Below are 23454 nucleotides of genomic sequence, written 5' to 3'. Positions count from 1 at the left end.
GTGCCGGATTGGGGGCAGCCAAAGGCATGTAGTGCTGTGTTGGGAGGAGGGGTGGGGCCTCAGCACAAGGACAAGTCCCTCCTTGCGTCCCTGCTTGTCCTTCTCTCAAGGGCCCAGTGGACAGACAGGGCATGGGCGGGGGAGAGAGTGTACGGGCCAGGGCCACCTGGGAGCACCTGGCCTGCTCTTCTGCCTCCTCTCCTGTGGGTTCTGCTCCCCACTGCTGGCCCCAGATGGTGTGTGGCTGTCATTGACGGTGTTGCTCCCCCAGCCACTCTGATCTTCAGCTTGACTCACAAGGCTGCTCGTGGCGGCCTCTCTTTTGGGGCATGCAGAGCTTTTCATGTTGCCCACTGTAACAGAGCTCTCTGCCGGTTTCTTCTTTCTGTGTACCCAAATAGTTAGTGTGAAACGGGGGCGCCAAGCACAGAGCTCTCCCAGCCGAGACCCAGAGTGAGAGGAAGCCTGGGGAGAGAGGGGCCTGTCCACCTCTGGCCTCAGTGACCACAGGGGGAGTAACCTTCCAGCCTTCCATCTTGTTACCTGATAACCACCCGGCCGTGATGTACACAGAGCACAGGGTCAGCTTAGGCAGCCCCATGGAGTGGCCGACAAGCCTGACCTTCCAGAGGGCGGGGCATGGTGGGCAGGGTCATGGCCTTCCTGCGATGACCACGTGTGACCTCTCCCCACAGTCCAGTGGACGGAGCGGGAGTGTGAGCTGGCACTCTGGGCCTTCCGGAAGTGGAAGTGGTACCAGTTCACGTCTCTGCGGGACCTGCTGTGGGGCAACGCCATCTTCCTCAAGGAGGCCAATGCCATCAGCGTGGAGCTGAAAAAGAAGGTGGGCTGCCCACTGGCTGTACCGTTTCCTGTTGGAGAGAGTGTGTCACCTCACTCATGACGGGGACAGCTACTTGGGACTCAGCACTTGGCTCTCTGCCAGCCCCGGGGGTGGCGTAGCAGCCCTGCCTGACCTGGCCCCCCAGAAGAGTGGGCAGTGAGGGAGCCCAGACCTGGCCAGGTGGGACTTGGCTGCTCACGGGAGACGGTGGCCGGGTGGGCAGGCAGGAAGTAGGTGGTCCCCCCTGGCAGCTGTCTGAAAGGTTCCAGTGAACCATTGTGGGGCAGGCAGCTGAAATCTCCAGAAGGTGGGAAGGAAGCTTTTTTGGGGACCTGGCACCCTGTCCCCCAAGGAGCTGACGAGTGGTCATCTTCCCCCGTCACAGGTACAATTCCAGTTTGTCCTCCTGACGGACACACTCTACTCCCCTCTGCCACCTGACCTGCTGCCCCCAGAGGCCGCCAAAGACCGAGAGACGCGGCCCTTCCCCCGCACCATTGTGGCCGTGGAGGTCCAGGACCAGAAGAACGGGGCCACCCACTACTGGACGCTGGAGAAGCTCAGGTGGGGCTGGAGGGCCACTGGGTGGATGGTGGGAGGGTCCTCCTGGGCAGGGCTGAAGCCACAGGAGCGGTGGTAGGCACAGGCTTCACAGCGAGTACCTGCAGACACCGCTGTTCCTTCTGTTCCAATTATTTTAAAATCAGAAGAAAAATGTGAATAGAGTCCAGCCTTGTAGAATCCTCATTCTCTTTCTACCAATGCAGCAATCATACATAAAAATAGATTTGGGCATTTTCTTTTGGAGGAAAGGACATGAGGGGAATGCTCCCTAAGCCCACAGGGGTCAGGACGGTGCAGTGGAGGGGAGGGCAGGCTGTGGCACCGACAGAACAGGCTGGCGGAGCGCCCAGAGCGGGTACAGCAGGGCCTGAAGGGTGGCTCCCCAGAGGGGCTGGGAGAGCTGGTGGGGGGTGGAAGGAATGCCTCCTTGCTCCTCCATTCAGGAAGCTGCCGGGAGGTGGATCCCTTAGCTGAGCCCAGTGGAAGGTGGAGGAGGAGCTGAGGTGGGGGTGGTGAGGAGGAAGCCTGGGCTGTGCCCCTCTGTGCCCAACGTGAGCTCGTGTCTTTCCTAAAGCTCGGCCTCTGCTGTCCCCACATGCTCACTCTGATTTGTCTTGAGCCTTAATTTTTTTTTTTTCTTTAAGAGACAGGGCCTTGCTCTGTTGCTCAGGCTAGAGTGCAGTGGTGTGATCACAGCTCTCTGCAGCTCGAACTCCTGGGCTCAAGTGATTGTTCCACCTCAGCCTCCCAAGTAGCTGGGACCACAGGAATGGAGTGCACTATGACACCCAGCTAATTTTTGAATTTTTTTTGTGGTAGAGATGAGGTCTCGCTCTGTTGCACAGGCTGATCTCTAACTCCTGGCCTCAGCCAATCCTTGCACCCTGGCCTCCCGAAGTGCTAGCATTATAGGTGCAAGCCACTGCACCCAGCCAGGCCTTAAGTTACGGGGGTGACTGAGTCACCATGTGAGGTCAGTGCCATCAGTGGAGGAGGTGCATGTCACAGGCCCCTGGGAAGCAGAGCATGGCATGCCCCACCCTGCAGGGCTACAGGGGGAGGCACCAGGGCCCATCAGGAGGCAGAGAGGAGTAGGAGTAGGGGAAGGCCCAGGCCACAGCCTGGGGTTGTGGGAAATGCCAGGCAGGGCAGGGAGATAGCTTAGGCTTGGCTAGTTTGAATAATTCTGCAGGGCTCTGGGGCATAGGGCTGTCCCTAGTTGTCTGGTACCTTGTCCTGGTGATTTAGGCCAGGGGGAATATTGGCCTGGTGTGTGAAAAAATTAGAGAAAGGAGGTGGCTGGGGTACAGACTCGGGATTGGTTGGTTTGTGTAGGAAAGGCAGGGGTGATGGCAAGTTGCTGACTGTCTCTAGGAATTATCAGGACCTGGGCAGCCCTCCCCAGCCTGCAGTGCCCCCCAAGGAAGTCAAAACATCACAAGATACAGAAAATAAAAATATGATTAATGCATTCATACACACATACACATTCATGCAAACACACACACACACACACACTCATAAGCATTCATGAAGACGTGCACATATACGCAGCATACACTCCCACACTCACGCTCCTCACTCTTCTCCCCTGTTCTCCCAGGTTACGTGGCTTGGAAGGACAGACAGCCACTGTTGATGTGGTTTCTCTTATACCTGAGATCTAGGGGCACAATGATTGCTTTTCCTTTCTCCTACATTAAGTTTTTCTTGGGAATAATAATTTGTAGGCTATTTTCTCTGTCTTCTGTGTCCCTACCCCCAGTTTGCCCTTTATTCCTTGAGCTCTTAGGCCTCTGTGGCCTGATCCCCATTTCTGAGCTTCACTTGGGTTCTCTTCCCACCTCTCCGCCAGCTTTCCAGCAGCCCAGTGCCGCCAGCCCCTCTAGCCCCTCACTGCTTGTTCCCCAGCCCACGCCCTGGAGGGAGTTTGGGAGGAGCTGCTGGTGACCTTGCGTGCTTAGCTGAATATGTTACCTGTGACTGACCAGCTCTAAGGGTCACAGAGGGGGTCTGTCTAGCAAGCCCCCTGAACCTTGATGACCCTGAGCTGGATGTTGTGGCCAGAGCTAGGCTGAGCCCACTGTCCCCAGGAGATAAGGGTGTGCAGTGCCAGCTGCTGAGCGCTGGGCCTGGGTCCACGTTGACCCCTGCCGTCCCTGCAGGCAGCGTCTGGACCTGATGCGGGAGATGTACGACCGCGCTGCAGAGGTGCCCTCCAGTGTCATCGAGGACTGTGACAATGTGGTGACCGGCGGAGACCCCTTCTATGACCGCTTCCCCTGGTTCCGGCTGGTGGGCAGGTGGGCGCCTCCTCCCTTCCTTGGCAGAGAGAGAGATTGAGAGAGAGAGAGATTGAGAGAGAGAGATGGCAGTGGGGGTAGGAGTGGGCCCTGGCCTGGTACAAGGAGCGGCCCTGACGAGTGCTTTTCCAGCCCCATATTCCCAGCCCTGTCCTCCCTGGCCTGAGGTTCCTCCCAGCCATTCCTCTCCACACACCACAGGGCCTGTTATTTCAGGGGACGTGGGATGGGGTCTTGGCACTGCCACCCAAACCCACTGCAGGGCTGTAGCCGCCAGAACCCATGGGTCCATGTGTATGAATATGTGAGGCTCCCAAGCAAACTTTCCGGGTCACCTGTTGGTCCTGAGGGTGGGAACATGGAGGCAGGGCTGTGTCACCTGAGCCTTACAAATGGCTGCCTCCTTCCCTGGTCTCCCAGTCTGGGGTCTGCACCCAGCCCCCTTCACCCCATGGGACTGTGGTATTCTGAGGCCTCAATGTGGCCAAACTCTCGAGGTCCTCATATGGCCTCAGCCACTCCCAGCCGAGACCCCTGTTCTCAGTCCCACCTGCAGGTGTCCTCCGGAACCTTCCGGAACCTTCCTGCTGGCCATACATGTGATTTCTTTCCAAGCCTGGGGGCACAGTTTTGGTTCTCTCATCTTTTAAAGCAGCATTCTCGATGGTCTGTGTGTTTGGTTTTGGTTTTAAACAGAAGATCCCCCCGGCCCCGGCCCCGGCCCCTGTTCGTCCCTGCGAGTCGCTGGTGTTAACTTCTCTCTGTCTTGTCGCACTAACCTCAGTTCAGCCATCTCTGGCTGCAACAGCTACCCTCTTCTCAACACATGCATGAGCGAGCGCATGGCTGCTCTCACCCCCTCCCCCACCTTCTCGAGCCCCGACTCCGACGCCACCGAGCCTGCCGAGGAGCAGAGCGTGGGGGAGGAGGAGGAGGAGGAGGAGGAGGAGGAGGATGAGGAGGAGGAGGACCTGGAGGACGACGTCTTTCCGGAGCACGCGCTGTGCGACGGCCGGGACCCGTTTTACGACCGGCCCCCCCTGTTCAGTTTAGTAGGAAGGTTGGTGAGGTCGAGGAGAGCATGCTGGGGAGGACCCAGCTCTTTTGCACAGGAGCACTGCTGCGGGCACAGAGGAACCGCTGGGGCCTGGCCCGGGCCCTCCCAGGGCAGGCGAGGCAGGTGGAGGGGCTGGCCTCCTGAGGAGAGCACCCGAGGGCCCCCGGGCCCTGCATCCTTGCAGTGGGGCTGCTCACCCATCCTGGAGACGGTCGCTTTGGGCCAGCAGGGAAGAGTCTGGGTTCCAGGTACAGAAGAGGTAGTGCACCCCGGAGCTTGCAGCTGTGGCCCCAGGCAGATGGGACTATTTCTGCAGAGAGGCCGTAGGAACCCCGGAGTGGCTCAGGCACCCAATGGCCGAGTTCCTCCCTGAAAGTCCCAGTGCAGGGTCCGAGGGGCATTTGATAGGTGAGGGCCAGCCGCCCCCAAGCAGGATGCCCGTCCTGTCATTCTCCTGGGAATCAACACTGTCCTAGCGGAGGCAGCCTCACCCCAGCTCAGCTGTCATCCAGAAGAGACAGAGGCTCCCGGCTGCTCTCAGTGCTCTCCACTCTCTGTGGGGAAAGGAGCTGAACTCAGAGGCAGCCATTCTGAGGCCACTTTTAGGAGTGGGAGGCAGCTGCTAACCCTCCCATCTCCCTCTGAAGTGATGGGGCCTGGGCAAAACATGCCTGTCTAAAGGTGAGGACTACTCCATCCCTCCTGACCTCCTCGGTTGTCATGGCCAGAGATCGGGGCATGTGGCCCAATGCCCTCATGGAATGTGCCCTTTGCAGAGAGAAGCTGGTTATCACATTGCCCAAATGGATGAGAAACCACGGTTGGGAGACAGAATGGAGGCTGGGGAAGCCCAGACCCAGGGAGCAGGCGTCCCACCCTGCTGGCAGATTTGGCAAATCCAGCTGCCTTCCTGTTATCATGGAAGGGAAGTCAGGTGAAGGAAAGATCTAGAAACCTGGCTGTAGTAGTCAGAAGCTCAGCTCAGGAAACAGCTGAATTTATATATTTTACATATATGAATGTCATAAGATAATTCTTATTAGCAACCTTTTTTTGGCGATTAAGATTGCTTCCCTGGGCTAGGCCAGTGGAAGTTTTCAAAAGTCTGGAGCTTGGAGCAGCAGTGCTGACAGCTGAAGGCTAAGGGTGGCCACAGATCGCAGGGTTTACACGGGCTTTACTCTGTCCTTGGGTGGAGATGGTGGAAGGAAAGCCTCACCCTCCCTCTTGGAAGACAGCAGGTCCTCATGGGCAGGTGCCATGGATTTATTCTGATTAATTTTCCGTGAGTGTTACTAGGCTGTGAGGTGAGATAAGCTGGCCTACCAAATAAAAACCTGTGGCACTCTCCCTCCGAGATGCTCTGGGCCTGTACTTCCCACTCTGCAGGGCCCAAGAGGGAGCAGTGGACCCCAAGGCCAGTTCCATGCAGGCCTCTCTCAGAAAGCCCCGGGCCGTAGGGCCAGGCCCCCTGCACCTCCTGGGCCCCAGGAGTGGCTCCGGGTGTCAGGTAGGTGAGGGATCAGGACGCACAGGGGGACGAGGACATCAGGAGAAGTGGGGTGGGGCTCTCGCAGTCTCAGCCAGAAAGAGCTGGGTCCTTCCAACATTTTTTTCCCCTTTTGTGGATTTGAGATTTTACAAAACTACCAAACCAAACAAAAGTCATCAAAGAGAGACCTGGCCCCCATATTGCGGGGTGGTCTGTGAAGGGCTTCATTCGGAATCATCTTGATCTTTTTGGTTTGGCAAGAATTGGCTTCTCCCATGCAGCAGCTGTGCAGGCCCGGCCCTGTGAAGGCCCCTTGTTGATTTTCCTTTAACCTTCTGGTAGCTGCTGGCTCTCTCTCCAAAGCTTCAGCAAAATTGGGGCACCCACTCTTGTCCCCTCTGGAAAGGCTTCCCTGGGTCCCAGCATGCGTCTTTGCACCTCACCAATCTGTGGTTAGCGCCTGCCTCCTCCCTCCCTCCCGCCACACTCAGCCCTCGCTCTGTCTGCCTCTGCTGCTGCCTCTCTTGGGCTGGGTTTCAGTCTGCTTCAAGGTACCCTGGCCTCTGCGGAAGGCCCATCCAGCACTGGCCTCCTGTGTTCTGCACTGGGGCTCCTCACCCAAGGCCAGGGTCAGCCCCCAGGGGCCTCTGCCTCTGGCGGTCTGGGGCACCAGGTGACTTGGGGAGGCGGGTGGGTTGGTGACCACTGCCCATATTCCAACAGGAGTGGGCCTGGGGCTCTGATTTCCCCTGGCATAGGAGGGGTAGGAAACACGGGAAGGGTGGGTGGGCACAGGAGCTGCAGAGAGAGCAGGGCGAGAGGCTGACTGCCTGGGATAAGGGTCCCTGGGAGGGGAGCAGGGCTGGGGAGGGCGCGCAGGTGTCTAGGGCTGGGTTGATAAACGTTGCTCCAGCTCGAGGGCTTCACTCTGGGTCAGCTCTGTGCCCTCTGGACTGGCAAGGCCACGCCACTCCCTTGGGTCCCACATGGTGCTCTTAGTGGGCTGGGGCCCCTCTGTCTTGGTATTTGTAGCATGGCTGCGGATGGCGTCTCTCGGCCCGAGATCCTGAGAGCCACTCTGTGCGTTGGATGTGTCTGTGGCTGGTAGGGACAGGCCTGGGCTACGTTCTGGTTCCCAACTGATGTCAGGTTATTTCTGGCACCTAGAGGGCAGGTGGGGGCATGGCCTGCCCAGCATGTGAGACCTGCGGCCCTGGAGGGTGTCTCCACTGGGCAGAGACGCCAGGCTCCAAGATGCCAGGCACCAGTGCTCTGCCCCATCACCTCACACTTCGGGTGCATTGGTTGGCATGGGCTCTTCGCAGAGTGGGGGGGCACCTTCCGAGCCCAGCTCACAGCTCTCTTGAGGCTGGTGCTGCCACTGGGGCAGTGGATTCAGGGCCCTAGAGGTCCCTTCTGGCTGAACAAGTCTATCACCAAGCCAGGCAGACTGGGACGGGCAGTGGGGAGAGGAAAGCACCCAGCACTAGAGCCACAGCCAGATCCACATGTCCCACCGGTGGCCTGGGGCCTGAGGTCAGTGCCGTGAGGATGCTCACAGGGTGCTGTAGAGATGGGGGAGCATTTGGTGTCAGACCTCAGGGGTCCTTTTCATTGTATAACCTCTACCTGGATGTCCCTCGGGGCCCCACCCCCAGCAGTCCCCACCTTTGGGGCACAGTCTGGGCTGCATCTTGCCCATCTGTTTGAAAGCAGTTAGCAGCAGTCTGTGATGCTACAGTGTCTGGGTCCTCCCAGCCCCCAGCATGAGGACAGTCCAAAAAAGCATGAAACAATCGATCTGCTTAATTAATCAGCTGTGATAACTAAGCAGGTGCCCAGGTGAATTGCCCACTCAGAGTGGGTGAGGAGGTGCCCATGGAAGCCAACCCTGGCCCTAGAAGTAGGTGGTGGAGCTTGGTGTCCACACAGTTGAGCTGGAGATGAGTCCCTTGCAGGCCCTTGCTGCCAGGCCCTGGTGACTTCCTTAATCTCTGCCTCAGGGTTGTCCTCTGTGCGATGAGGTATGAGTACCATATTTCATCGTTCTAATGTGCTGAGACCCTGGGTGGATTTTTTGCATCTCTAAGAAAGAAGGGTGCAGCTGGTTGAGTTGAGATGGCTGTTTATTAGGACGTGCCCTGGCGAGGAGATGGGGGCGCGCTGCCTCCCAGGAGGTAGAAGAGCAAAAGGCCCTGTGTGCTCGCCACTGTGCTTGGCCCCTAGGGAGCCTCCACAGATGCCGGCTGATGTGATTTCTGCCATGTTGCTTCATAATGGGATGATCTGAGCCTGGGGTTGCGAGGGGCTTGGGCCTCCTCCTCGAGCCCAGCCCCTGTCTGATTTGTGGGGCACTCGAGTCTGTGCTGTGTTACTGGAGCCTGAGCCCACAGTTGGCAACATGGCAGAAGGCGTCTCCTCAGAGTCAGTTCCACACAACGTTTGTTCAGCAGGGAGCCCTTGTGGAGAGAGCCAGGATGGGGCCTGCCTGCTACAGCCTCACAATGTGACCTGGGATGGGCCTGGCCCCTGCCTCAGTTTACCTCTCTATGCACTGCCTCAGACCCCCTTGGACCTGGTCTTTCAGGGCAGTGGGGGAGAGTGAGGAGGGGATCAGTGTGAGACCCTGAGAGCTAAGAGTAGGGAGGGAGTGGCCCCTTCTCTAGCTCAGGTGCAGAAGTCTCCTCCCTCTGGGTGTGGTCCTGGGGAGCTCAGAAGTTGGTGGGTCACCTTTGTGGTGCCATGAGTGGCACATGTGGATGGCCCCAGAGCCCAGGGCTCTGCTCACTGCCAGCAGCCCCTGTGGAATTGACCTAAGCTTTGGGAAGGCAGCTGTGGTGATGGGTCTTTGGGGTAGGAAAGGTAGTGTCTGACCCTGTCTGGGTGGCCCTGGACAGCTATAGCCTCTCCTTCCTGTGAGCTGCGCCAATGGATTCAGGAACCCCGTGCCTGAGTGTCCTCACCTGGCCAACAGTGGGAGTGGTCCCAGGTCCTGCCCCCTCTCCGAGCGCCACCCCATGGGCTTCCTGCAGAGTGGGGTGGGGCAGTCTCTTCATCCTCAGTGCCCTTCTGTCCTCCAACCCTGGGATTTTTGCAGTGGGCACTAGCTCTGGGAAAATGTGGGGTGGGTGGGGGCTGGAGGGCAGGGGCTGGCTCAGAGCCCCACAGCATGGGCTGTCCCGTCTGGTCTCATTATGTCTCCCCCAGTGTGGTGCGCCAGCCACGGGGAAGAGCCGTGCTGTCTGGCGGCCCAAGTTCTGGCTCTCCCCACCCCCACTCCTGGACACCTTAGCTTTGCTCAGTTTGTAGCAGCCCCTTTTCCCACCCCCACTGTCAAGCAGAGACCCTTGTCCAGGAGCCCAGGGTGCCCTGGGGAGGGAAGGCATTGCCATCCCCCTCCCAAGGGGATGCTGGTGAGTCCCTGTCTGCGGAGCACCCAGCAGGACTGTGGGGAGGGGCCCCGCCTGTGGGCCTCAGCGTCCTCTCGTGACTAGGGCCAGGGTGAGCTTCCATGGGCGCTTCTGGACATAACCTGGGTGGGTGGCCCAGGGCAGTGGAGCTCCAGCCCCCACACCTAAGTCAGGCAGAGCCGCCTGCAGCCCTGTGGGTAACAAGTCCCTGATGGGCTCCATTGGTGTGGGGTACTCGCTTCTCGGGGGGCATCTTCAGAGGGGGCGTTGTGCTGGGGAGAGGGCCCAAAATGCCACCAGGGGCTTCCTTTACCCCAGGAGAGAGGCCTGAGGAGACTTTCAGGCCCCTGGAGGGCAGCAAGACCCTTTTCCTGTTGCGAGCCTGGGCCATTTTGCAGTGAGGGCGTTGGTGAGGTCTCAGCTTAGCAGGGCCACTCAGAAAGCAAGGGAGGTTCCATGGGGATGTGTAAAGTCAGAATGAACGAGACGGCCAAGGGGAAGGTCCTGACAGTGACTGGGATGCTGGGGCCTCTGAGGAGGCTTGAGGCCGCAGATGAGATGGAGGGTAGGGCTTCTGCATTGGAAACAGAGACACCCGGGACATCCATGGACCCATGGGCCACAAGGCTGAGCTTGACTGTAATGGGGAGGCAGGGCCTGGACGCCCAGGGCCACATGGGGCATGGACACCCCTGCAAGGAGCTTGAGTGTCACCAAGGGCATGGGGGGATGTGTCTGACTGGTGCCTTAAGACCTTTCTGTCTGCTGTGGGGGCCATGGCAGGGTGGCTGGTGGTGATGGGACAGTTGAGGGGGGCTTCTTGAAGACTTTTGAGGTGGAACTGATGGATTTGATGAGTAGGAGGGGCCCCTGTGCTGCTGGTTTCTGACTTGCTGCTGCAGGAAGGTCAGGGGGATTAGGGTGTGGAGGGAGCAAGGTCAGGAGCCCACCTGAGAGAGGTGTTGGGCGTTCACAGCCCGCTGAGTCTCACTCAACCCCTCATCAGTATCTGCTCTGGAATCGAGGGCCCCAGGCACGACCCTTTCCCATGCCGGAGGTCATGGTGCTCAGAGCCGCACCTGCCTGGAGCAGGAAGCAGGGTATCCTTCCCCCTGGCTGGGTGGCGTGGGGTCTTCCAGGGTCCTCTCTGTCCTCCCAGCTGCCCACATATTGGTCAGCACAGGGAACGCAGCAGCTATCTGGCGACCGTAGATGCTCGTGGTCTCTGCCTAGGCCGGTCCTGGGAAAGGGGGATCTTGGTGCTCTGGGTCTCTGACAGGGCAGACTGGGCCGCACCGTGGCTCTGGGGGTGTCCTCAGGGCTCCATTCAGCACCTCCCTGGGCCCTGGGCTGGGGGTGCCTCATCTTGGGCAACTCACCTCGGAGCTCCCACCTGCCGAGTTTCTGTCTGGGGAAGGGGTTCTGTGGGGTCCGTGAGCATCAGGGACCCCTGGGAAGTGGGCAGGAGGCAGAGCGATGCTGGCCATCAGGGCCAGTGTGAAAAGGGGGGCAGTGCAGTGTGGTCTGGGTCCTGGTCTGGTCCCCGTCCTCCTTGAAGCAGGCTGAAACCTCCCTCCTCGGCTGCTCCCTTCTCAGGCAGCCAGGTCCGGGCCCAACTGGGCTGTGCCTCTGCTCGCCGCAGCTCATTCCTCGTCCTCCTCTCTGTCCCTCCACCTCCTGTCTCCTGTGAGTGCCTGCCCTGCCTGTCCCCGCCCGCTCTTGCTGTCCTGGCCTTGGCTGTCCTGTCCGGCGGCTTCCCTCTGCTTTGCAGCTCCATGTTGTGTCGTGAGCCAGGCCATGCTGCCACCGCTGCCGTTCAGAACATGCATGGAGGGGTGGCCCATGACCGCGGCCTCTGCTTCTCCCCAGGGCCTTCGTGTACCTGAGCAACCTGCTGTACCCCGTTCCCCTGGTACACCGTGTGGCAATCGTCAGCGAGAAGGGCGAGGTGAAGGGCTTCCTCCGCGTGGCCGTCCAGGCCATCTCAGGTGCGTGTGGGCCAAAGGCCATGTGTGGCATTGGAGCCCCTGGGGCTGGCTCTGACCTTTGCAGGCAGAGGCGTGGGCCCGAGAAGGGCCTTCTGGCATCATGTAGTGGTTAGTGGGAAGCTGGCCTCAGCTGGCCCTCCACTCTCCCTGGGGTCAACCTGAAGCTGTTTTTCCACGCTGTCCTGGGCTGGCACCCCAGGCTGCTGCCCCGCAGTGGGCCCTGGAGGGGAAGCCCCTGCTGCCCAGCTCTTGGCTCTGGACTCCCCAGGGTCAGCTGGAGGTGCCTTGGGGGCTGTGCAGGCTGAGCCCAGTGCCATCTGAGCCTGCTCTGGTTAGGGGTTTCCACCTTCCCATCAGGCAGTCCCATATGGACCCAAGACCACCTGGATCCCTCCCCCAGCCTGCTGCAGAGCAAGTGCTCTCTGTCAACACATTCCACCCACCCGGCTGTCTCTGCAGCCCCAGGAAAGGCGTGTGAGGCCCAGTCCCTGGCCCCTGGGCCCTGCTCAGGGCAGCCCTCCCTGGGGTGCTTCTGGTTCCCTGATGCATTCCCTGGTCTCTCAGGCACAGGCCTGTCTCCCTCCACACTGGGCCTGAAGACACAAGCCCCTCCCTTGTGGGAGGTGGAGACTGGTGCTGCTCAGCTTGCTCCTGATGGCCAGAGGCACCAGGGCAGCCCCAGAGTGTCTGAGCCTTGGTTTGCTCACATGTAAACGGTATCCGTTGTAATGCTCCCCACCTGATAGGAATGTTGAAGGGTACTCGAGAACACAGATGTGAGAGCACTTGGCTGCCTAGAAGCTGCAGGGCAACAGGTGGCTTGTGCCGTGAGGGAAGGTCCCACTCCCTTCCCTGCCTGCCCCGGGCTCCTCCACCAAGGTCTCCCCTCACCAAGGACCACTCTTTTTCCTCTCAAAGGCCTTGGCTGCCTGGGCACCCTAGGGAGGGAGTAGTACAGACAGACAGACACACAGACAGGCAGATGGATGCAGAGAGGACGTGCATCCATGGCTGCAGGGGGGCTCCTGGCTGCTGGGCTGGGGCTGCTTAGAGGAGCGACCTGGAGCAGGCTGAGATGGCCATACCCCTCCCCAGATGGCAAGTCCCCCAACTCTGAGATGGCTCATATTCTCCACCCTGAGTTACCTCATATCCCCCGCAAGATGCAAGACGTCGTGTTCTCCCGGCTCTGCTATCCTGGCTGCCTTGGGCGATTTTAATCCCACCTAATTAATGAAGTTAATTTGACTCTAATGTTAAATTGTCCTTAGCCCATAATTTCTTTCTTTTCTTTTTTTTTGGGACAAAGTCTTGCTCTGTCGCCAAGCTGGAGTGCAGTGGCTCGATCTCGGCTCACTGTGCAACCTCTGCCTCCCAGTTCAAGCGATTCTCTTGCCTCAGCCTGCTGAGTAGAGTAGCTGGGACTACAGGGGTGCGTCATCACGCCCAGCTAATTTTTTTATTTTTAGTAGAGACAGGGTTTCACCATGTTGGCCAGGCTGCTCTCGAACTCCTGACCTCAAGTAATCTGCCCATCTCGGCCTCCCAAAGTGCTGGAATTTCAGGCGTGAGCCACCACGCCCGGCCAGCCACCCTGCCCAGCCTAGCCCATAATTTCTAAATGCTGTTTATGGCACCTCCCACTGGCCATGTCATTGCTTGTCATCCAGTCACTGTGATACCACAGTGCTGAGAATCAGGGGGCCCAGCTGGGGAGTGAGGGTGAACACCAGGGAAGGGCTCCAGCCCTGCTGCTGGAAGGTGGGGTGTTTACCGGGGCTGCAATACTCAGGGAAGCTGGGAACACCTATCACCTCTGTCTCCCCTCCAGGAGGTGCCACCCCCACCTCACCAGGTCCTCCCAATCCTGCCTTGTGCCAGCAGCTCCCACCAAGTGGTCAGGATGGCTGAGCGGAGCCATCCTGAGCACTTCCTCCCACTGGCCCCCACCCTGACAGCCACTTCCTGAGAGTGGGGCTGCACCAGAGGCCGTGGGGCCGGCCCATGTCCTTGTGAGCGCAGCTGCCGTCCTGGTCTGCCCTTGGTCAGAGGAGCTCTCTGGGGTCCACGTGGAGGTTTCCCATTTCCCAGGATCCAAGTTCAAGCTCAGTGCAAAGCTCTACCTTTGTCCTGCACCCTATGGGGTTGAGAGGTACCCCCACCTCTCAGATGAGTGTCGCCAGTTAGGAAGGTGTACAGCAGCTCTGAGCCCAGGTCTGTGTGCCCAGGTCCACAGCCCCTGCTATCCCAGGTCATATACTGGGAAACCAGGCTGGGATAGTGCCTGGGAAGTGCTCCTATCCTTGGCTGGGTCACCAGGCCTCCTGCCGGCCATCCTACAACTGGATCATTTTATATTGGGTGATGCCTAATTGTTTCCCTGTCTAATGGCTGTGGTGGTGGAGAAGGGAACTTAGAAAAGGCACCGGCCCTTGCACTGGTGGTGTCAGAAGTCTCATCAGCCCTGCCCGTGACCCGGGCGAGGTCAGTTTGCTGTTCCCTCAGCACTGACTCCTCCATGAGCAGGCGCTGGCTGTCACAGACCATGGCAGGACAGAGCTCAGGGCTTCAGGCAGCGGGTCCACTGAGAGCTTTGAAGGCTGGGGAGTGTGGGCGCATGCACCGGCAGGCCTGGGGAGTTGCGTGGAGGGGCGGTTGGTGGCCCTTGAATGTCTAGGCAGGTGACAGGTGGTAGCTTTGCCCAGCTGGTGGCAGAGGCACTTCGTGATTCTGGAGGTGGGACCAGCAGGGCCGGTGGGGTGGTCTCTGCACATGGGGATGGGGAGGGGCTACCTGGGTTCTGCTTGAGCACCTGGGAATGCGGGCAAGATTTGGTTTTGAAAATATAGACTTCGTGACTCCTATCAAAGTGGGCTGTGATGAGGCCGTGGCTGCTTTGGGGCCCCTGGGCAGTACAGGCAGGTGGTCAGTGTGCCGGGACATGCCCTGGTTGTCACTGAGCCACGGGCGGCAGATCCGGTCAGGGGTCTGCTGCCTGCTGGGGCTTCTGTGCCCTCACTTTGACTGCGGGGTGGCCCAGCCTGGCTCTGCCCACACCCACCTCAGGGGACAAGCTGGGCTCCAACCATTTGCTCCGTTTCTCCTGCAGCCGATGAAGAGGCCCCTGATTATGGCTCTGGTGTCCGCCAGTCGGGAACTGCTAAAATCTCCTTTGATGACCAGCATTTTGAAAAGGTACCAAGCTCCCTCCCGAGTCCCAGACCTGGAGGTGCCTGGTGCTCACTGGAGTCCTGTGCACTTTGCTCCTCTAACACCCCTGTCCCATCCCACGGGCCCTGAGTCCTCTTGGGGTTCTTCCCTCTGGTCCAGAGCACTGAGCCTGCCCCATCTCTAAGCACACCACACCCCTTTTCCCGGGTTTGCCCTGACCCCTGGATCCACCCATCTCCCACCACGGCCGCTCCAGGGTCCAAGTCGGGGCGCAGAGCAGGTGGACAACACGAGCCTCCAGAACAGACACTGAGGTGCAGCCACCCCCACCCTGTCTCCCTTCTCTGGACCAGCTCTCCTCTGGGTCCCCACAGGACAGCGCGTTCCCACTGCCCCCTTCGCCTGCTCCTTGCCTGCCTCCCAATGAGAATGAGGGAGTCCCCTGAGGCTGCCTACCTGCGGTCCTCATGTGAAGGGCAGGCGCTGTGTCCAGTGGCACCTGGACCACTCAGTCTCCTCTTCTGCTCTTGAGAGAGTGGTGGAGGAAGGTCCCCAAAGTGCACCCCATGCCACACTCAGGTGGCTCCTGTCCCCACCTTCTTAGACTCGCTTCTCACCCGTACCCACCTGGCCGTGCCGTCACCTGGAACCTGGGTGCCCTACTCCCTGAGCGAGGGTGGTCTGTCTGCCCAATGCCTTTTCTCTTGGAGGGGCTGTCAGTACTGGGGATGCCCAAGAAGGGGAGGGGAGAGAGCTAACCTGCTGGACAAGGGGCCCTGGCAGGCGGGGGTCCGGCTGAACTGAAGACCAGAGCAGAGAGGCAGGTGGTGAGTTGTTTCCAGGACAGCTCAGAACTCCCATAGCCATAGGCTATAGAATCCAAAGACACACATCCACAGCAGGGAAAACTGAGACCTGGGGAGGTGGATGCCCCCCAACAAGGCAGGCACAGGTCTGGTGCATGGGTTCATGGAGGCCCCAGCCCAGGCTCTGGGAGGCACAGCCCTCCCGTGAGCCTGTGACAGGGTCTACGGTGCCCCTCCTCGGCTGGCTCCTGGCTCTCTCTGACTCTGGTCCCCCTCTGATCAGTTCCAGTCCGAGTCTTGCCCCGTGGTGGGGATGTCCCGTTCGGGAACCTCCCAGGAAGAGCTTCGCATCGTGGAGGGCCAGGGCCAGGGTGCAGACGTGGGGCCCTCAGCCGATGAAGTCAACAACAACACCTGTTCAGGTGGGTCGCCAACCCCAGCTGCCCAGGGCGTAGGGGATGCTGAGACCTGGTTCCTGAGCCCGGCCCAGGCCTGTGGCTGGAAGACAATATGGTCTGGAGGTCCATGACTCTCTCCTTGACTCCCAGCAGCAGTGCCCCCAGAAGGCCTCCTCCTAGACAGCTCTGAGAAAGCCGCCCTAGATGGGCCCCTGGATGCTGCCCTGGACCACCTCCGCCTGGGCAACACCTTCACCTTCCGTGTGACAGTCCTGCAGGCGTCCAGCATCTCTGCCGAATATGCCGACATCTTCTGCCAGTTCAAGTGAGCCCCTGCTGCCTTTGTGTCCCCGCGCTGCGCAGGGACTCTGTGCCCAAGGCTCCCCTGCCTGGGTGCTGAGCAGGGAGCAGGCCATGTTGGTGCCGTGTTGGCCCAGCCCGCAGGCCCTGAACGCCCCAGCGCCCTCATGTGAGGTGGGTTCCACCTGGTAAGGTCTCATCCCAAATCCCCCACCCCACACCAAAGCATCTCCTCTGCTTTGCAGCTTCATCCACCGCCACGACGAGGCCTTCTCCACAGAGCCCCTGAAGAACACAGGCAGAGGCCCCCCACTTGGCTTCTACCACGTCCAGAACGTACGTTCCTGGGCACTTCTCCCCATCCCTGCCACTGACTGACGCTCCCAGGGCCTCTCTGAGCATGGCTCATTCTCCCTCTTCTGAACACCAGTTGTGGGCCAGGACTGCCCTGTGCACCAGGAACTCCAGTGCCAGGCAGGGTGTAGGAGCGATTTCTGGGCAGTGGGAGACCCTTGATGGGTTTACAGCTGGGGCGTGGGGGCTGCTCAGAGCCCCTGAGAGCTGCTCATAGTGAGCATAGAGCCGATGGGAAGCCGGATGCAGGTGCAGTGGGGCCTGGGATTTGTACTGAGGGCCGGGGGTGCTCAGCCAGGGCAGCCCTGGCTTGGGTGTTGGGAATGGGAAGGAGGCAGGGCCACAGTGGCTACAGGGTGCCGGCAATGTCCCGAGAGGTCTGGAAAACTCCAGGCAGGAGAGTGATGGCAGCTGGGCTGCTAGGATGATGGAGAGGAGGGGCCTTTAAGGCGGAGCAGCTCCTTCTCCAGGCGGGAGAACTGGGCTCCTGGGGCAGCAGGGGAAAGAGGTGCCTAACGGTGATAAGGAAAGCTACCAGGGAGCCAGGCCTTGAGTGCCAGGCCACGGGTGTGGATTTGGCAGGTGGGATAACCTGGAGACTCGGTGGGTTAGTTGGCTGGGACTTCTGTCACAAAGCACCATAGATGGGGGCATCTAAAAACAACAGAAGTGTGGCCTCCCATGGCTCTGGAGGCTGGAAGCCCGGGATGTGGGTGTGGGCAGGATTGCCCCCTTCTTAGGCCTCTATCCTTGGCTTATAGAACAGCCGCCTCTTCCTTGTGTCTGTTCACATGGCCCTCCCCCTCTGCATGTGCCTGGGCCCAAACTTCCCCTTTTCATAGGGACAGCAGCCATGTTGGATTGGGACCTACTCTGATGACCTCTCTTTAACTCCGTTTTCTCTGTAAAGGCCCTATCTCAGGATATACTCTCATTCTGAAGTCCTGGGGTTAGGACTTCAACATACGAATTTGGTGAGGGGGACATGGTCCAACCCGTAACTCTTGCTGAGTGGGGCAGGCCTAAGAAGGGGTGTCCTGAAGAGACCAGCGCTGCCCTTTGTCACCTTTCCCAGCTCTGTGTTCTGAAAGGGCAGCTGAGCCACGCGGCCCCTGTTCGTCCTGGAGAGAGAGCCCGAGGGACACACTCCAGAGTCTGTCTGGGGCATGTGGTGGGAGGAGGGGCTGGGCTGAAGGGCCTAGAGGAGGCTGCTGCCCCTGGGCAGAGGTGGGCCCAGCTAGGGGTCCCAGATCTGGGCCTGAAGCGCTTAGCTCACTGATGTGACTCTTCTTCCCCCTTGAATGTGACCTGGCCGTGCCCTCCTGTCCTCCCACCTGCCTGCCCACCAGATCGCAGTGGAGGTGACCAAGTCCTTCATTGAGTACATCAAGAGCCAGCCCATTGTGTTCGAGGTCTTTGGCCACTACCAGCAGCACCCGTTCCCGCCCCTCTGCAAGGACGTGCTCAGGTTAGCGCCCTGGGTCGGGGGGTTCAGGGCTGCTGTCCTCAAAGCCCCTGCCCAGATCTTTTCATCCAGCTGTCTTGAGGCTGCAGAGCCTATGCACCCCCTGAAACCCACCTCCCCTGCCCATCCAGGAGGCCTTTTGCCCAGGGCTGGCAGGACTCAGAGAGCAATTAAGAGCTCTGGGCCTGCCCGCAGCTTCTCTCCTTCAGGACTGCAGAGGGTTCCTTGTGAGCATTGCTTGACCTCCTGCTGGCCTGGGCAGTGTGCAGGGGCTGCCAGCTGTAGGATGCTGGGGTGGCCCCGGGGAGACCACTTCTGCTGCCCACCGAGGACCCCAGGAAAGGGGCCCAGCTGTGCCACACCCTGGGGAAGCCCGGCCTAGCTCCCTCAGTCCATGCAGCCTCCTGAGGCCTGGAAAATGGGGGCTCAGAGAGACTTGCGGGGCTGGGGCATGAAGTCAGGACTTCCACTCAGGCCATCTCACCCAGACCCTTGAAGGTGGACAGGAGTGTCTACCCTGGGCCAAGCCGACCCCTCCTGGGCACCTCGAGTGCAGAGAGAACTGCAGAGAGGCCTCGGGTGGGCCCTTGTCTTCCCATCTCCATCTCTCCTCAGCTGTCAGGCAGGACTGGGAGCTCAGGGGCCCTCCAGGGTGTCAGGGAAAGAGAAGGGCAATGAAGGCTTTGTTCTGGGGGGTGCTTGTCTGTCCTCGCGAGTGCCTGAGGGACTCTGGACTGGGAGCCGGAGCTTGACCCTTGCCCTGGTTTCCTGTGGCCTCTGGGGTGGGAGCTGGGGTCCCAAGGGTCCCTCCTCTTCCTCCCACCCAAGCTGGTGGACGGTCTTGGAGAAGAGAGGGTGGGAGGGGCCAGGATGGGCACCTGGGGCCTGTAGCCCTTCTGTCTCCTTCTGTCCCCTCCCGCCCGGGGTCCCGCAAACACCTCACACTGGTCTTTCTTTCTCCACAGCCCCCTGAGGCCCTCGCGCCGCCACTTCCCTCGGGTCATGCCACTGTCCAAGCCAGGTAGGAAGGGTCTCTGGAGCCGTCTCAGGGCAGTGAGCTCTCCTCACTGTGGGTGCTGTAGCGGGCTGGGCCCCCGCAGTGAATGCTGTCCTCTGTGACCGGGCTGTGCCCTCCCAGGCACTCTGGCGCCACCCTGAGCCTGTCAGGCCTCACGGGGTCCCCATGGAGCAAGGGTCTGCCCTGTGCCCAGAGAGTAGCCTGGAGCTGGTGGCAGAGGTGTTCGGAGCCAAGGAAGGAAGGCAGCAAGAGGGTTGGGGGCTTTGAGGGGACTTCAGGCATCTCAGCTGAACACAGAGAGGTGGAGATTTGGGGATGAAAGGCAATCTAGGAAGCTCCTTCCTGGGGGTCCGAGGCTGGAGGTGGGAGCGAGAGTGTGGGGTCAGTCGGGGAGGAGTATTTGTCAGAGCTTTTGCCTGGAGCCTGGAGCCTCTGCCTGTGGGAACAGGTGGGTCGTGGAATAGCACTTGAGATTCACTGGCTTTTAGTTAAAAGAGTGGAGTTTATTTCCTGCAAGACCAAAACCCAGGGACATGGTTGGGGGAGAGCTGAAGACAGCCAGACTGAGGCCCAGCAGGTGTGGCTGAGTCTCTCATAGCCCAGAAACCCTCCTGAAGGAGGGAGTATGGTCCCGGGCACCAGCACCCCAGAGGGTAGGGGCCTGTGTGAGAAGCTGCTTCTGCAGCTGGTGGGTGGAGGCACTGGGTCTGCACACATGGTGACCAGGTGTCAGCCTCTTGTGCCTGCCTTGCAAGGACCCTGTCCTCAGAACCCCTGTAAGATGAAGGTTTGCGGGCTGAGGACACTGTGGGAGGACACCCTCCAGCTGCTGCAGAGCCAGTCCCTGGTCTGTACAGGCTTTGTGGCCCGCAGTATGAGTTCCCTGAGATTCAGTCCTCCCCACAGCCTGCAAGAAAGACCTGTAGATCCATATTTGTAGGAGAGGCAGAGGAGGGGACTTGCTAGAGGAGGACCTGTGTGATGAGTCTCAGAGAAGGGAGTGGTAGACAGAGGTGGGTGAAGGATGTGAGGACAGAGGCTGTTTGTCAGGAGCTGGACACGAGTGGAGGGTCAGTGGGAGCCGAGGGACAGGGCCTCTCGGGCCAGGCCTGGGTGCTGGTGAAATGTGCTTGGACAGGTGTAGTAGGCTGTGGCCAAGGTGTAGTGTAGGCAATGGGCCTGGCAGCATGGCAGAGCGGCCCTGTGAGGGTTGTGGGGCTTTTGAAGAAGGGTATGTGCGGCTGCCCTGTTGGTTCTTGGGGTCTTGACCACTGTCCTCCTCATGAGCTGTGCCCAGTGTACATGGCCATGTGCCTCTCCTAGCCGGGGCACAGAGAACGTGAGCGTCCATGTGACATGCTAAGGCCACAGAGTGCCCAGGACCCGGTGTATCTTGGGAATGGCTGGGGTTGGCTGGTTGTTTCCCTTGAGGAGGGGGAGGTGCCCTCACTGCCTCTGAGCCCCTTTGGCCCCGGCACCTCCTCCTTGAGTGTGCCCTTGGCACGTGATAGGTCAGGTCTCCCATCCACGCATGCCTCCGTCCTGTCCCTACAGTGCCCGCCACCAAGCTCAGCACACTGACGCGGCCCTGTCCAGGACCCTGCCACTGCAAGTACGACCTGCTGGTCTACTTCGAGATCTGTGAGCTGGAGGCCAACGGCGAGTGAGTGCTGGTGCTGGGGCCCTCAGGGTGTGAGTATGGCGCGGGGGGGGGGGGGGGGGGCGCGGAGAGGGACGAGGACTTGAGCTGCCTGAGGGTTGCCAGCATCCAGAGTCGTTCTTCCAGCGGGTGTTCACTGCAGACCTCTTGTGGGCCCGGCCTCATCTAAGTCTTGGGGAGTAAAAGCAGACAAAGTCCTGGAGGAGCTGGCATGAGGGGCAGGGAGGTGCTGGACAGATAAGCACCTGAATTGGTGTCCCCATGGTCCTGAGCACTAGGACAGCAAACCAGGGTATGGCTCAGGGGCAGGGCAGGGAGGCAGACAGCACTTACAAAGTGATCAAGGGACTTTTGAGGGAGGTGGGAGGGGAGCCCTGAGGCCCTGGGGAGGCAGGTTCCAGGGCCCCAGGGTGGAGGCCAGTGGGGGTCTGCCTGGTGCCCTGGGGGCAGCTGGGAGCTGGGCTGTGGCTGGCAGCTCAGAGTGGGGCCTGGTGGAGACTCGGATCCTTGCCCAGAGTGGGACAGGAGCCTTAGATGTTGGAGAAGACGAGCCCATCTGCTGGGATTTCCTCTGGATCCTCTGGCCTTGGGTTGCGGATCTGCAGGGCATGAGGGGAAGCAGAGGACCCTTGGGAACTTACAAAGATCCAGCCCAGAGGGGCCAGGCTGTGCCATACCGTGTCTCCGTGTTGGACACCCTGCCAGTCCAGTGGGCAGGGCTGGGAGGTGATAGCCAAGGAGGCCTGGTGGGTTTCTGTGCTCAGCTGACCATGGTCTCCATTGGATCAGACCACCTGATCTTCACCAGAGGGAGCTGCTGACTTTTCCCTGTTTTTGCTCCCGTCCACTGTGTCCTGTGCTGCGGGGAGGGCAGAGAGGAGGGGCTGGCCGCTCCTCACATGTGTCTCTCTCTTCCAGTTACATCCCGGCCGTGGTGGACCACCGTGGGGGCATGCCATGCATGGGGACCTTCCTCCTCCACCAGGTGTGAGCCCCTCCCTGCCCTACCCTGCCTGTTCCCCCCTCTCCCACCCCCACCAGGTGTGAGCCCCTTCCTGCCCTACCCTGCCTGTTCCCCCCTCTCCCACCCCCACCAGGTGTGAGCCCCTCCTGCCCCTACCCTGCCTGTTTCCCCTCCCCCACCCCACCAGGTGTGAGCCTCTCCCTGCCCCTACCCTGCCTGTGTCCCCCTCCCTCACCCTACGTAGCCCCCTGAGCCGTCTGACCATATCCTCTCACCTGGCACCGGCAGGGCATCCAGCGACGGATTACGGTGACACTACTGCATGAGACAGGCAGCCATATCCGCTGGAAGGAAGTGCGCGAGCTGGTCGTGGGTGAGTGCGGTGTGGGGGCTGCCTTGGTGGGTGGGGCTGAGCTGGTGGGAAGAGTACAGGCCCTGAGCTGGATGCCCGGGTTCTAACCACACCTCTGCGTCTGTTGCTGCGTGACCCTGGCCAGGTCACATAATCTCTCTGTGACTCACTTCCTCACCTGAAAAGGAGAGCCTTGGACCTGGGTGACGATCTGCAAATTTCTGTTTAATCAGTGTATTGGAGTTCTGGGGCTGCCATGACAAAATACCACAAACCAGGTAGCTTAAAACAGCAGACATTTATCATCTCACACTTCTGGAGGCCAGAAGTCCAAAATCAAGGTGCCGGCAAGAGGCGCTCTCTCTCTCTCTGAAACCTGTTGGGGAAAATCCCTCCCTGCTTCTTCCAGCTCCTGGTGGTGGCCAGCATCTTGGGCGACCCTGGCCTGCAGAAGCATCACTGCATTTTCGCAGGCTTCTCCTGTCCTGTGTCTTCCTGTGGCCCTTTCTCCTAAGGACATCAGGCAGGTTGGATTAGAGGCCCATCCTGCTCCAGGGTTGACTGCATCTTTACTCAGTTTGATCACCTCTGCAAAGCCCTACTTCCAAATAAGGTCCCCTTTGAAGGTCCTGGAGGTTAGGACTTCCACGTATATTTTTCGGGGACACAATTCCTCCCATAACCATCACCAAGGATCTTACACTCTTTTCTTCCATGACCTCATGTTTTGAACTCGGGTCCACCAAATGTCTCCTTTTCTAAAGCGGAAAGAATTTGTCTTCTCAGTTTTCATTCAAGGAGGCAGACAGTCATCCATTCAAGCGTGTCACTAGCATGAGGCCAGCCCAGCCCTGCCTTACCCCAGACATTGCCATGGCCGGGCTGGGTGGCTGCTCAAGGTCACTTCCCTGAGGCTGGACCCGTCACCTTGTGTCCCAGTGCAGGACTGTAGACAGGAGGTTCCAGGCACACCAGGATACATGCTTATGTTTTACAAGTTTTGTGTCTAATTTCACATGAATCAGAAAGTCATGGAACAAGCACCCAAACCCTCCTTTCAGAGGTTGTTTAGGGCAAGCCTAAAAAGAGTGAATTGATTTATAGGCAGAACGTAAGCAAATACACAGCTGGTTTATGGACCCGGCCACACGGTAGTTGAGGAATGATCCCCGGGGCAGCACTGCCCTCACATTCTGAGCCCTGGTCTCACTTCCCTCAAGGCAGACAGGAGAGAAGGGAGAGGGGAAGCTGGATCTGCATGGTTGAAAGGACGCATCCTTCGGGCCTGGGTCTGTCACCACTCAGGCC

General features: G+C 59.6%; 1 protein-coding gene across 17 annotated transcripts in view; it reads left to right on the top strand.

The window, feature by feature from the left end:
* The window catches only part of KIF1A (kinesin family member 1A), a 113252-nt gene that overhangs the window by 64854 nt on the left and 24944 nt on the right, over window positions 1–23454 (top strand). For 9 of the 17 annotated variants that reach the window (XM_055379983.2, XM_055379982.2, XM_055379981.2 and 6 more), the window contains 13 exons: window positions 696–844; window positions 1230–1408; window positions 3574–3711; window positions 11540–11658; window positions 14768–14853; window positions 15919–16057; window positions 16187–16358; window positions 16579–16669; window positions 18037–18155; window positions 19118–19173; window positions 20725–20833; window positions 21749–21815; window positions 22083–22167. In XM_055379983.2, the coding sequence (XP_055235958.1) occupies window positions 696–844; window positions 1230–1408; window positions 3574–3711; window positions 11540–11658; window positions 14768–14853; window positions 15919–16057; window positions 16187–16358; window positions 16579–16669; window positions 18037–18155; window positions 19118–19173; window positions 20725–20833; window positions 21749–21815; window positions 22083–22167 (1509 nt within the window). Of the gene's footprint in view, window positions 1–695; window positions 845–1229; window positions 1409–3573; window positions 3712–4495; window positions 4772–11539; window positions 11659–14767; window positions 14854–15918; window positions 16058–16186; window positions 16359–16578; window positions 16670–18036; window positions 18156–19117; window positions 19174–20724; window positions 20834–21748; window positions 21816–22082; window positions 22168–23454 lie in introns of all 17 variants that reach the window. The other 8 variants (XM_055379973.2, XM_055379972.2, XM_055379971.2 and 5 more) reach the window with 1 other exon arrangement.

Source organism: Gorilla gorilla, chromosome 11 (assembly GCF_029281585.2).
Source record: "Gorilla gorilla gorilla isolate KB3781 chromosome 11, NHGRI_mGorGor1-v2.1_pri, whole genome shotgun sequence".
Lineage (NCBI taxonomy): Eukaryota > Metazoa > Chordata > Mammalia > Primates > Hominidae > Gorilla > Gorilla gorilla.
Note: the sequence above shows the minus strand (reverse complement) of the source record. Positions and strands in the feature narration are given on the sequence as shown.